The sequence below is a fragment of the Corvus kubaryi genome, unplaced genomic scaffold (genome assembly GCF_017639235.1).
Source record: "Corvus kubaryi isolate FWS band 111438036 unplaced genomic scaffold, C.kubaryi_AGA036_p1.0 37260, whole genome shotgun sequence".
Classification (NCBI taxonomy): Eukaryota; Metazoa; Chordata; class Aves; order Passeriformes; family Corvidae; genus Corvus; species Corvus kubaryi.
In genome coordinates, this window is record NW_024581077.1 from 3,035,052 (window position 1) to 3,048,292 (window position 13,241).

At 38.2% G+C, this 13,241-nt stretch overlaps 1 protein-coding gene across 34 annotated transcripts in view; it reads right to left on the bottom strand.

The window, feature by feature from the left end:
- DLG2 (discs large MAGUK scaffold protein 2) overlaps nt 1-13,241 on the bottom strand; it is a 998,396-nt gene that overhangs the window by 15,060 nt on the left and 970,095 nt on the right. For 23 of the 34 annotated variants that reach the window (XM_042024070.1, XM_042024069.1, XM_042024064.1 and 20 more), the window contains 2 exons: nt 10,824-10,923; nt 7,060-7,101 (listed from right to left, as the gene is read on the bottom strand). In XM_042024070.1, the coding sequence (XP_041880004.1) occupies nt 7,060-7,101; nt 10,824-10,923 (142 nt within the window). Of the gene's footprint in view, nt 1-7,059; nt 7,102-9,889; nt 9,936-10,823; nt 10,924-13,241 lie in introns of all 34 variants that reach the window. The other 11 variants (XM_042024071.1, XM_042024066.1, XM_042024084.1 and 8 more) reach the window with 3 other exon arrangements.

The following is a 13,241-nucleotide window of genomic DNA, read 5'->3' on the forward strand; positions in this document are numbered from 1 at the left end:
ACCCCACGGGAGCCAAGGCTATATTTTTCAACAGCCTGAGAAAGTCAGTCTTGAGTTGGGCGATGAAGCCATCACATACCAACCAAATGGAGGGGAGCCTGTTTGTACAAATGCCATCTTAAACTTGAAAATACTTGTTTCAGTAGCAAACAGATCCACAGCAGGAGTTTCATTGCACTAACTTCAGAAACCTGAGGCTTGAGTACTTACATCTAAGCTAGTCCCTAGATACCTTTTGGAGCCAAAGGCTGCCTTCAAATAGGCAAGTTCTTATTCTAAGACATGAGTCATCTGACCTATTTTACATGTCGACTTTGTGAGGAGAGAAAAAGTCAGAAGGGTGAGTTTGTCTCCATTGTTCCCTAACAGCATTTAGACAGCAAGGTCAGATGCTGCTTAAAAACCAAGGTCAGACATCTGCAGTTAAGCAGCAGAATCTCATGGGAGTGCCAGGGTCAATAGCAATTGGAAGAAAACAGACAATAACTCTGAAACTATTGTTGTTTTTTTTTTCCTGTGGACTAATACTTGGCTTTGGCATAGATTTATAACCAGCACTGATAAGCCAGCACAGATTTTACTTTCTTTTTTGCCCAGTCTCTGGCAGACATGTCTCCATACTAAAGGTTTTGTTACATCCACACTCTCTGAAGGGTATGGGCTAGGGAGAAAAACAAGCCTGGTTTCACAGAAGTCTTGTGAAAGTGCGGCCAGGTTAAAGGCAAAGAAAAATTCTCCAGCTCACTCAAACTGTGCTGAAGTTTTAGCCATTGGAAATGGTTGGAGTAAGTAAGGAGAAACTTTGAGGCTGACTGTGATGCACAGGAACTTAAACATCTTCCTGAGGTAAGGATCTTCAGCCCACAGTTCCAGACTCAACATGGGAGTGTGGGGAGAAGCTGCACCATTTCCACTACTTTTCTTTTCTGGAAAAAGGACTTAGGAAGCTTAAATTTCTAAGTGAATAAAATCCTGCCATGTACTGTCCAGACAAAATCCTCTAGGTCCTCAGAGGCTGTTTTGCATGTTAACTATATCAGATGGTACTCTTTAATGATCTCCACTCGGTCAGTACTGCATAGTTCTCAAGTAGTCCATAAGTATTAAGTATAATGAAGAGCTCTAGAGTCAATCAATAATCAGATTGCTATAACCTTGTGATGGCTTTGAGGGGTAAGACACAGTGTGAAATCCATCAGGACACAGGCTCTTATCATTTGCCTAAGCTTCATTTACCACCCACATTAGCAGCTTAATTAGCACAGGTTAGCTGTATTGATCTGGAAAATCTTTGTGACATTTAACAGATAAAACAAGAAGAGAAAAAAAGAAAAAGATCTTTCTGTAGGATTTTGGTATGTTCCCCTGTTCTTCAGTAAAATCCCATCAAGTCAAAAAAAGCAGAAAATAAATAAAATAAGGAAACAGAAGAAAGAAAAAGGAAAGTTACCAAAATGTAATATAACTATGGGTAAAATTATTGGAGAAATTTCACTCTCTCAGGACCACTCCCTGCTTCTCTTTGTTCTTGGTTTGCCTGTTGGTGTTTTCTCATGGTTGGGAAGAGAAGAATAACCTTGAGTTTGTTATAACTCATAACCTCTATAAATGGGGCAGCAAGGTCCTGCGCTGTCAGATAAATTCCATAAGGAGTATTAATTTAATATTTTTGAGGGATTTTATAGGTTTTCAGATGGGTTTTGGGCTAACATATGAATTACCTGAGTTGTATTTGCAAGATCTTGGAGAAATCAATTTCTTGCTTTGTTTCTTCTGCACAGACTGCACTGGACAGTCAATATCCCAGCCTCTATTTGGTTCAAAATCCCTTTGCTAGGCCCCTATTTATGTGAATAAACACATGATTTTTGGAAATATCTTGATAGCTATGAAAAGCTGGAAATCCAATATGTAAAAAGATCATCAGTAGTCTGAGCATGAACTTATGACTGAAAAGTTGTCTACGGGCAAAGATCAATATAGCTGTGTGGGTACAAAATGAGACTGCAATACTTGTGCCAATTTGAGTATACCTGAATCATACAGCAATTCTGGGGAGCCAATGCAAGTGTCCTTATTAATCAATTATTGTAATAATCAGGACTACTTTAACCTTGTTCTGAATCTTCAAATCTCATTAGAAAAGTGACTTGCTAATTTGCTGACAGAGGGTAAATTTTTTTTTCTATCACTTTTTCATATTTTTAACTTTTAGTTATGTATTGCCTCTCTAGATAATTGGTGCAATCACAACCAATCATGCAATTAGACTAAATAGATGCGACAATGTGTGTGTAATTTTGATGACAGCTGTAAAAACCTTTACTGAACTATGTGTAAGAGTGTTACAACACATATGTAGGAGAGAGACTTGAAATTCATGCCCATTATGAAAATCATGTCTTGCAAAATAAAAACTGATGAGTCCATGGTAAAAAATCTGTCCTTACAAGCTTGGTTTGAAAAAGAAATCAGAACATTTTAAGTTACAGGGCTCAAAATAAACTTTCAATCATGGTTTGATTAAGTGGTCCAGGGAGTAGTCAAAATTGGCTGTATGTGTCCTTATCACAAAAAGAACAACTTTCTGCTAGACCAGTACTTTATATACCACTCTGCAAACTTGACTTTATTGCTGAGAATGGGGGCAAATAAACTAACATAGACTTCATAATAGCATGGCTGTGTGATTCAGCAGCAGCTGTGTAGCAACTCAACTGCTTTAAGATGTAGCAACTCAACTGCTTTAAGATCAAGCCAGTATTTGTTCCTGGCCCCAAAATACTATTCTTATTTATAAAGGGTTAGATTCTGCTCTCAAATGTGTCTGCAGTTCCCACTGAAATAAATGGAGCTGAAGGTTATCTTCTGGGAGAAAGAATATCTCATTGTTGGCTGCAGCCCTATTTTTCATAACAAACCAAGTGTTGAGGGCACTGGTAGAAGAAATCTGGTTTACTTTTTGCAACTTCTTGTTGCTTAGAAGTGGTCAAAGAATTTTCCCTTGAGACCACATAGGAAGACTTTCAATTATATTTTTGAAATAAAAAATATCTGACTTCTGTCAAAAAACTGACAGAACCCTAAGACATAAGGAATACTTCAGCCAAATACTCAAATTTTGAAGCAATATGTTTTTCTAAAAAATAATGAACACATCAGAATATCTCCTAGAAAAAGCCCAGTTGATTTGTAACCCCCCTATTCCTCACTGTCCAGCTTACAGCCTGGACATTTCTCAGAAGCCTTCAATATTGCTGGTTTGGAATGGTTCTAGGAATGATCAAATAGTACAGGTTTTGACACTAGCTACTTTTCACTAAATGCTCATCATGAGAAGCAAAAGTTAGAGAAATGTGTTAAAACAATTGCCAGAGACCTACTAGAAAAAATGCAGAACACCTCACTCTGGACTCCAACTGGCCTGTTTTTATAGGGATATATAAGAAGGCCTGCAGGAGAACACTCTGCACTTGCCAGTCATTTCTTACCCACACACTTTTTCTGTGTTCTGGCCAAGGTGTGAATTGCTGATTTCATAGAATCACAGAAGCACAGAATCATTTAGGTTGGAAAATACAAGTATAACTCTGCCAAGTCCCACTAAACCATGTCCCTAAGCATGTCTTTTAAATCTCTCTAGAGATGGTGAATTAACCACGTCCATGGGCAGCCTGCTCCAATGCTTGATAACATTTTCAGTGGAAAAATTCTACTATCTGATCTAAATCTTCCCTGGTGCAACTCGAGGCCATTTCTTCTTTCTGTTGGTTGTTACTTAGGAGAAGACACTAACCCCACCTCACTACAACCTCTTTTCATCTGCTCCTCATCAGACTTGTGCTCCAGACCCCAGCTCTGTTGCCCTTCTCTGAACATACCCCTCAATGTCCTTCTTGCAGTGAGGGGCCCGAAACTGAACACAGGAGTTGAGGTGTGGCCTCACCAGCGCCCAGTACAGGGGGACAGTCACTGCCCTGGTCCTGCTGGCCACACTATTGCTGATGCAGGCCAGGATGCCATTGGCCTTCTTGGCCACCTGGCACTCTGGGCTTACGTTTGGCTGCTGTTGACCAGCACTCCCAGATCCTTTTCCACCAGGCAGCTTTCCAGCCACTCTTCCCACAATTCCAGCCACTCTTCCCACAGGCAACCCCTTTCTTCCTGCTAATTTGCTGAGGAAACAGAAAAGAATAGAGGCACAGGGACAGGGTCACAACCCCATGCAAATCCCTTGATTCCTCCAGCAGTTTTCTATTTGCCCCCCATGAATTTTCCAGCTTAACTTTTTTTTCTCCTCTCAGTATGCTCCATGTCACCAGTGCACAGACTGAGGGCTAGATGAGTTTGCAAATCAACACACATGGTGTCTTTGTAAAAGAACTTGTAGTGCCTCACCTCGAACACACAGACTGCTCAAAGTGACACTACATCACACTGCAGAACAACTCTGCAACGTGGCTGGGTCCAAATGGAGTTAATACAAACTCGGTTCTGTGGTGGTGGCTGACACTGGGCTCCACTCCCAGCTACCCAGATGCGAACAAGAACAGCAGAAATAGTAACTGCATCCTGTCTTGTTCTGCCAGGAATGTTACCCTGGGCACTCATTATTTTTTTTTTCCTTTAATAAGGAATAAATAAACAGGAGGCAGTGAGGAATACTTTAGGAAATCTTCTAGGATTATGTCTGGTAATCACTCTTCCCACATCAGAGATGTCGATAAGCTTTTATAGTGTAGGGTCCTTTCTCAACAGTCCCACAAAGTGAGAACTGTAGTGAAATAAGAGAACTTCCTTTGGCAGGCCTCATCTCTCTTATTTCCATCCCTCACAATTTGTTGACTCCACTCTCTGATCACCTGCCTTTCACTGTCATCTGATTTTTCTGGGTTCCTGACACATAATTTTTCTAGGGGAGATTTGCTGTGATGAGCTGTACAATGGGATGTACTGTCAACACAGCAGATCTCAGATCTCTTTGTCTGAAGATTCAAAAACTAATTATCTGGACTCAGGAGGGCTTTAATTCTCCACAGGAGATGTGCTGATGTACCATGGCCAGGTAGAAATTGAACGCAGTCAGGTTAGACTTCAGGTGCCACCATGGTCATCTGAAACAGTAGTTTCCATCCTGTTGCTAATTTGTCAAGGTCATGCCTTCAAATATCATGTTATCACACACCAGTGAATCCTTAGCAAATGAAATCAGGCCCTTTGGGCACCAGGTTCTGTATTTTAAATCCTCTTTCATTTGGCATTATCTAAGATGGGCTTCCTCTGCTTCTTAATGGCATAGCTATCCTGTGGGCAGAGAAGAAATCCCTGCCAGCATCTTCTCCACCAGGCAGAAGTTGTTGGCAGTAATGTGTGGGGAAATCCAGCCAACAGGATGCTGCTGAAGGGAGACCAGAGCTCGCCCAGATGGAAACCACTCTAGAAGGAGAGTGACTGCCATGGGCAGTTGTTACTCCAGCATTACTTTTCCTTCCAAGCATCTATGTCCCAACTAACTTTCCCAAATTATTTCTATTACCTTTCTTGCACCTCAGAACACATACTTTATTTTAAGCTATTACACAGCTAATGAAGAACTGGTAACCTGGCCTGTCTTATGATCAAATTTGGTAAAAGGCTTTTGTGGACATGTCCCAAATGTTTGGCTGCAACTGGGCCTCCTATTAAGTCCGCTGTTTGGGGCAGTTCATCAGCCTAGACTCTCCTCTGGGCTTTTACCCTGAGCTTTTCCTGAAATATACAGATCTGGATGAGATTTGACTTGTGTGAACTTTTGAAAATTTAACCCTTTGATTTGTTCCTGATTGTAAAGTCAGTCTGGGGAAAGAGCATTTTATATGTCAATATAAATATAACCAAAAATAAAATCCTCCTCTCCTCCCAAGTAGAGGGCACATTAAAAATAAAACAGCTCAGAATTGGATCTTGGCAACTCAAGAGTGCCTACTGTTTTCTTGTGACTCTGGCAATTGCTTTCCAAGGAAACCTTTTCAATACAAGAGAATACGAACTATTTTACCATTTCTGAATAGGACAAGGTTAGCTGTTTTGCTGAAACAAACCAGTGTTTATCAACAGAGCTCAACTGCTATGTGTTATACCAGGACTAGTAAACATGAGGTATGATACCATTGATTACCTGAATGTATGTGGCTGCTTAGCACAAGTGCTGAGTGACTGGTGGAAAACTTGATTTGTTAAGCAAATGGCTTGAATAAATTAAACAATTGGGTGATCTAGCAAGAAGTCTGTCATTTTAATTATCTTTTATTACATTTCTAGCAATTTATTTAATGCCTTGGGGGTTTTTTTGCTTTTCAAAACTTCCAAAAAATAGTGATACTGGTTAAATTTATGGGCATTACTAAGAATTACCCAGAACATACAACCTGCCTCCTGGTTATATGATGAAACAGAGACTGTAAGTCCAACCAAATCAGGCTGCAGGGTTGGGACCTCCACCTACATGGTATCAGTGACATTCAGTGGCAGTGCCTAAGCAGTGAATGTCTATCTTACCTTTTTTTAAAGACTGCAATATGAATTAAGAAGTCTGTACTGTCAAAACTAAGGGCTCAACAAAATTTCTGGGACTATTACTTTGATCTCCATACGGGCACACAGAAATGCAAGTAAAAACTGTGACCTTGTAAAAAGGATGCCTCTTGCAGATTTGACTATGGCTGTGCAGTAACTTTACTCTTTAAAGATCATCAAGAAACTTCCCCCTGCCCCCACTGAAATAAACTTTTGTCACTAAACAAAATAATCCTGATTTGCATAGGCTACCCGGAGCCAGGTTTAGTTTTATGTTCCTAATACTTCACAAGTAACAACCTTTCTCCCTTCTCTTATAAAGTTTGCCAGTTTTCTTTTATAGCTTTGTACTCAAGACATGGTCATAAATTTGAATTCCAAGCCATTTGCTCCAATGATCTTTTTCACATTAACAAAAGAGTAGCAAGGAGAGGAACAAAATAAAAGAAACAAACAGAACAAGCAATGCAAAGTAAAAGGACTCTAATGAAAGCAGTAACTTACTGTAGCTACTTTCACTATCGCTGGCATTAGAAGAAACATGTTCTGCAAAAACAGTACAGCAAATTAAAGAACATAACCAAGCACCACAGAGCTGCAGAAACTTAAAAGAACTGCCACAGTCATGCAAAGGTAGTTATGCAGAGCAAAAATAAAAACTGTGCAGTGTCATCACCTGAAAATGCTCAGATATTTTACAGAGGTAAAATGAAAGCTTTCTCTCTTGTGGCATTTCAGAAAGAGACTGTATGTATTAGCTAGTGACATGTGCCATGGAAAAACCATGTCTTTTTGTGATAGACAGTAAATGACATCTCAGATAACTTCATTTCAATCTATATTATGGTCAACTTGGATCTCACTTCATGTCTTGAGCAATTTCTTGAAATCCAAGTGTCTGTTCATATTCTACACTATCAGTGATGTGCAGCATTAATGCATTGGAACTATTCCTACTAAACTTCTAACCTGTGTCTGTCTTTAATCACTGTGCACTATCCCAAAGGATTGTGCACAGTGATTAACAGATTAACATGAAAGTTGTCTTCACATCAAATATTGTAACTGTTCCTGTTCTACTCTGTCCAAGAAAAAAAAAAAAAAGACAAAGCGAAAGGACTAATTAAAAAAAAAAAAAAAAAGGAAGAAGTCTTTTTCCAGACATTGTCTAGCCTCAGGATTTGAGCTGGTGTTTGAAAACCTTTATCAGATCAGTCTGGATGGGTGAACAGGAATATAAGAACTATCATGATGGGTTTGTCAAGTCAGGTATCCTGTTGTCCTGTTTCTGTTATCATATTCTTGAAAGAAAGGTGCAATCTACATCATAAAATGTTGCTGTGAAAAACTGTAGTCAGCAGACTATTTATGGACAGCAAGATCATGCCACATGTTCTCCAGGAGGTCTGCAGGACCATATTAAACAGTGGTTTCTCTGGCAGAAATGCTGATTACTTTGCATCTGAAAGGTCATGTGGCAGTTGAAACTTTTCAGCTGGTCCAGGACATTTAGAAGCCAGTGGCATAATGGCTGTACAGCTGGGAGCACCCTGGGTTAATGAGAAAGACAGGAACAGTGCCAAGATCACCTATTCTCTGCAAGGTGCTGCCTTTCCCCGATGTTCCAATCTAATGGCTTAGGGTTCATAGATTGGGAATGATGGGGCTACTGGAGCAGCAGAAATGAGAGGGGATGATATCTGATAAAAACAGTAATGGGAAACCTTGCACTTGGGCTTAGGAAGAAGCTTTAAAAAATTCAACTTATGTTTTGAAGAAAACAGCTTAATGACTTTCAGACATTTCACAGCAAGTTAACAAGGGTTATCTCAAGACAATGTGCTATACAGGACCATTAGCAACTTTATTTAAAAATAGCAAATATATATCCTTTATAGTAAGAACTGTCATTAAAAAGTCTGAGTTGAAAATATTAACAAAATTTGGATGGGTGGGAATGTCTAGAGGTGTGCCAGTAATTTAAAACTAGGTGCAATATTAATACAGGCACTACAGCCTATATAATACCTTGGTGCTACTTTTTACCTTATCAGTTTGCACAATTCGGGTACCTTTCAAATGGCTGGATGTTATGGACAATTGTTCTTGTAAGGACACAGATATTCAGGAAGGTTATCAGATCGGAAGTATTTGACTTCATCAGGGAAGGATCTGCATTTGTTGCTAATGAACTGCTATGACACTTAAATGATCACAGAATGGTTAAAATTCAGGTGGCAGTGACATTTGCTGTCTATCACTGACAAAACCAGTCTTGCAGAACCATTCTTCCTTGTACAAGGGATAAAGCTTTCATCCTTAAGTTGTGAGCCACTGCATGGCCTTAAGTTAAACCATTAAAATGTCCCTTCAACAAATCAGTCAGAAAAAGAATGATTTCCCAAACTGTATGCATGGATGTGCATTCCTGCAATTAAAAAGCACATACAAAACAGTAGGCGATGCAGCATTAACACACATTTTGCTCCAATTACTTGGTGCTTAAGAAAAGGAATAAGAACTGAGGAACAAGTAGCCAAACACATGCATGTTTGTTTACATTATTTAGCTCTGGATACAGAATTTAATGTAGCTATGTATGTAAAAATCAGCAGCAAATTCTAATTTGCTAAGAAGCAAATTTCTTTGAGGAAGAAAAATTGTTTCTGAGCAATGATCTGACATATTACACATTTTGCAATGCCAAGTCTTGAGACAGGATTCTACATCAGAAAAAAGAATAATTAAGGTTGTGTGACAGAGAATAGATTGCTAATGGTGAAAATTGTCCAAAATTAGCTTTGGAGAATGCATGATCTTCTCTAGCCTGCAAATGACTTCTTCCATTAATAACAAATACTAATCTAAAATCCAGCAAAGTAACAAACACTCCCATGCAAAAAGCTGAAAATGCAAAAGCAACAGCATAAACTAATTTTCTACTGATCTCCTCAGGATGTGATCACATTACAATGTTTAACTTTCCCTTTAGATGGAGAGGGAGGAGTTGTTGCTGAAAAGAACAGTCTAGGTAGCAAAACGCGTTCTAGGTATGCTACTCTACAGAACTGCCATGATGGGAACAATAACATACTGTCAGAAACAAAAGGTGTTATTACAAAAGAAGTGAAAGTGTCTGCTTGATACACTGTATGTTATTTAATACCGTCATGCAGAACAGAACAATTGAAACATTTGTAATGCATTCACAGCTGGGTAACAAATAAAACTCTATCTTGTGCATGCTAGGAGTGGAGGGTCCTCAGAGAAGGAACAGAAGCCAAAACAAAACAAAACAAAAAAGGGTTTACAGTGACCATTCCTGGGAACTTACTCAGAGTCTTTGTTCCATAACCGTCGTCACCTAATCCGGGGATGTCCTGCACGGAAGTCCCCAGAGAGAGCAATGAGAAAGGAAGAACAGCCGCAGAAGAGGAAGGAAGAAGTCAGTGGAGTTGAAATGGATACTACCATGACTGACCATGTTGATTGAGCAATCTGGATCCCTGCCTTTTCTTTCTGAAACAAATTTAGACCCATATTCTATGGGAATTCAGCCAAAGAAAGAGGCAGTGACTGTGAAACGTGCCTTTTGGAGCTGTGAGGAAGAAGGAACAACCAGAGAAATAAAGTTCCAGAAACTATCCTCACTGGATAAATTTAGGACAGAATTTTCAAGAAAAAAAGTGAATATTTGTGCTTGGAACTAGCAAATATTATTAATAATGCTGGTTCTCTGTATAATTTAAGCAAGCAATAAATGCTTGTGGTGGTACACATTCCAAGATCCAATTTAGTTCTTCAAGCCGTTAACATGGGTGCTTCATTTAACTGTTAAACTTCCAGCGAAGCTGCCCATGGAAATCAACTTGGTGAAAGTCAAAGACAAAAAAAAGATTAGAAGATATATTTTAAAAAATAATTAGTGTCGTGAAAGAAATCAGATTTGCCTTATTTTGAGCCAATTTTGATCTGGGAATATTTCCGAGAGACAATTTTGGATTTATGACAGATGTCACAACAACTTTGAGGAGACATATTTGCGCTTCCAAAAGTTAAGGTCACTGCTTTATTCTTCTGAAAAGACTATTTCCAGAGATGGAAGGAGAAGCTGGATCCAAACTGCAGTCATACATTGGTCACAGTAGTAATACCTCTCCTGCCTGCCTATGACAGATATTTGCCTACACGTGTGGGATACTGGTATCATGCGTGTCACCCATTTGTTGTGCTGCTGCATGTGACATTGTCTCCAAGAGGTTACTTACGTTCTGGATCACTTGTTTCCTGCTCACTCTGCTCCTTGCTCTTGTAGAATGGGAATTTTCGTGAAAAGATGAAGTTCTTTTTACGCTTGTCATTGAATGACTGTGAAGGAGAAAAGGCATGGGGCAAAAACAGGGACGTCTAATTGTTGTCACACTCATGCTGACAAAACAACTAGTTTGTAAAAGTGGAGAGAACTGTAGTGACTCAAATCAGCACAAACCAAGTGGCTGCAAAGAATCAGAGGTAGTTGTGGTGAGGTCTGAAGGTTGAAGGCAAAGCTCCTAGAGACTGGATCGATTTGATTCCAGAGGTCTTAAGTCACAGTGTTCAGCTCCTTACTTGGAAACTGTTGTGTTTGGCTTGTTTGGATGAAGGGCTACAGATGGTTCAGCATGCTTTGAGATCAAGCCATCCATCTTTAATCACAGCAGACTGTGCAAAGAATTAATTAAGTGTCTGAAAAGAATAGGCTATAATGTGGAAAGTGGAAGCCTTTGATTTGCTTGTAGTGTGTGGATTCAGCCCCGTGTAAATTAAAAAACAAAATTCTTCACTGGTAGGTTCTGTTGATCTCATAATTTTTTATCTCGCCTCTTTATTGACAACTTCTTAAGTGTCCTTTAATGCTTTTTTTTGGGCATAATTAAAAAAAATACTTTATTTTTTAGATGTGTATTTATTCATTAGGTTTCTCTGGATATACTTTTAGTTCTATGTGATTTAGAAATAGAATTCTGCTGATAAGCAGTATTTCATTGCACGTCAAGCAACATATTTTGCTGTAATTCTTCAAATCAGAAATTAATACAGAAGAAACTGGGGTTTTTTGCATTTTAAAACCTTTGACTTCATTGACAGTTGCAAGGACTTAGAGCACTATACTGTGTAAAAACCAGGATATGCCTACTTGGGACATTTATTTCAGATACTAAATAAGGAAATAGGGTCCCTATGTAGTCAATTGAAAGAAGATGGCATTTCTAGATGAAACACAGAGCTGCAGCCAGTGTGTGTCTGAAGTGATCTGTGCTGTCAGTCAGACAATGACCTATAATGTCTCTTATACTGAACATGTACAGACACAGGACTTTGCAAGTGATGACCTCTGAGAGAGCACAGACCTTCTTAAATCATTTAAAGGACAAATCTCATATGTTTGTCATTGCTCAAATTGAATATAACCAGTATTTGGCTCCAGTTCTGCAATGGAATATATTTAGAGTCTCAGAACATAATTTATTTTCTTACATTTTGAAATCATGGTATAAAATGTGGTTTAGAATACGTATTTCTAAAAGATGCATACTGAAAATCTCTGTTAAAAGAGTTGGTTACTCGTGTCACGAAAGTTTCATGCCACTTTTACATTTCAAGCATATTTAAAGTTTAGTAACTGAAAACAAAGAAAAAAAATGCACATGTAGAATAAATGATCCATGAAAATCTCTCAGAGTATGTAAACATTCAATGTGAAATTAACGTGGAGGTCATGCACAAATAATTGAGACAGCATGCAATTTCAAAACAAAGCAAGTATGAAAGAAAGCCAGAGGAAAAAAAAAAAGCACATGAAGGATTAAAGTAATCTATGGATGAAAGGAGGACTGACATGCGCATTACATCACTTTAATGACCTAATGGATATAATTAAATTAAAATGCGTTTTCTGTGATAATTTCTTTCACTTTTCCAAAGAAAGGAATGTAGCATGTTAACATTTCTGTTTGTGAAAATGTTGTTTGTCATAATTTATCTGAATTTGACGTAGTAATGCTATTGGCATTACACTTTTAAAGGGAAAATATATATATATAAACAATAACACCTCAAAAAGTAAGGGGGTTTTAAAATTACAATCACTTCATTACAGAATGCCATTTCACTTTGGACGTCAAGAGAATGTTATCAAATTGATAAATAGCTGTATTTCACAGAAATTGTATGAGAAATAACACTTATATATATTGTTTCAATTTTTTTCCCCAACAGTCTAGAGCAAAAACTTCAGAAAGTACATTTTCACCAGAAAAGCATATATTATTTTCACACTTATGCATGATCTAACAGTATACACCAAATTAGACAGGTATTTTATAGTGTTATGTAAACTTTTTCTCCTTTTGCAGTTTCAAATATTGGGTTGCTTTTTAAAAAAAATATTGTTCCACTTCAATTTGGATGATCAAAATCTGGCCATTCATAGCAGATGACTATCATGTGCAACTATGCCACTGCATTTACACCAGTAAAAAGCCTTGTTCCTAAAATAAAGCTGATCTAGTTATATTAATACTCATAACCAAATATGTTTATGTATGTGATAATATTTGTATAGATTAATCAATGTGTATATTCATGTTAATGACCATATATACTATCATGGTGTAGTCTGAGGGTTTATATTTAAAATAACAAAG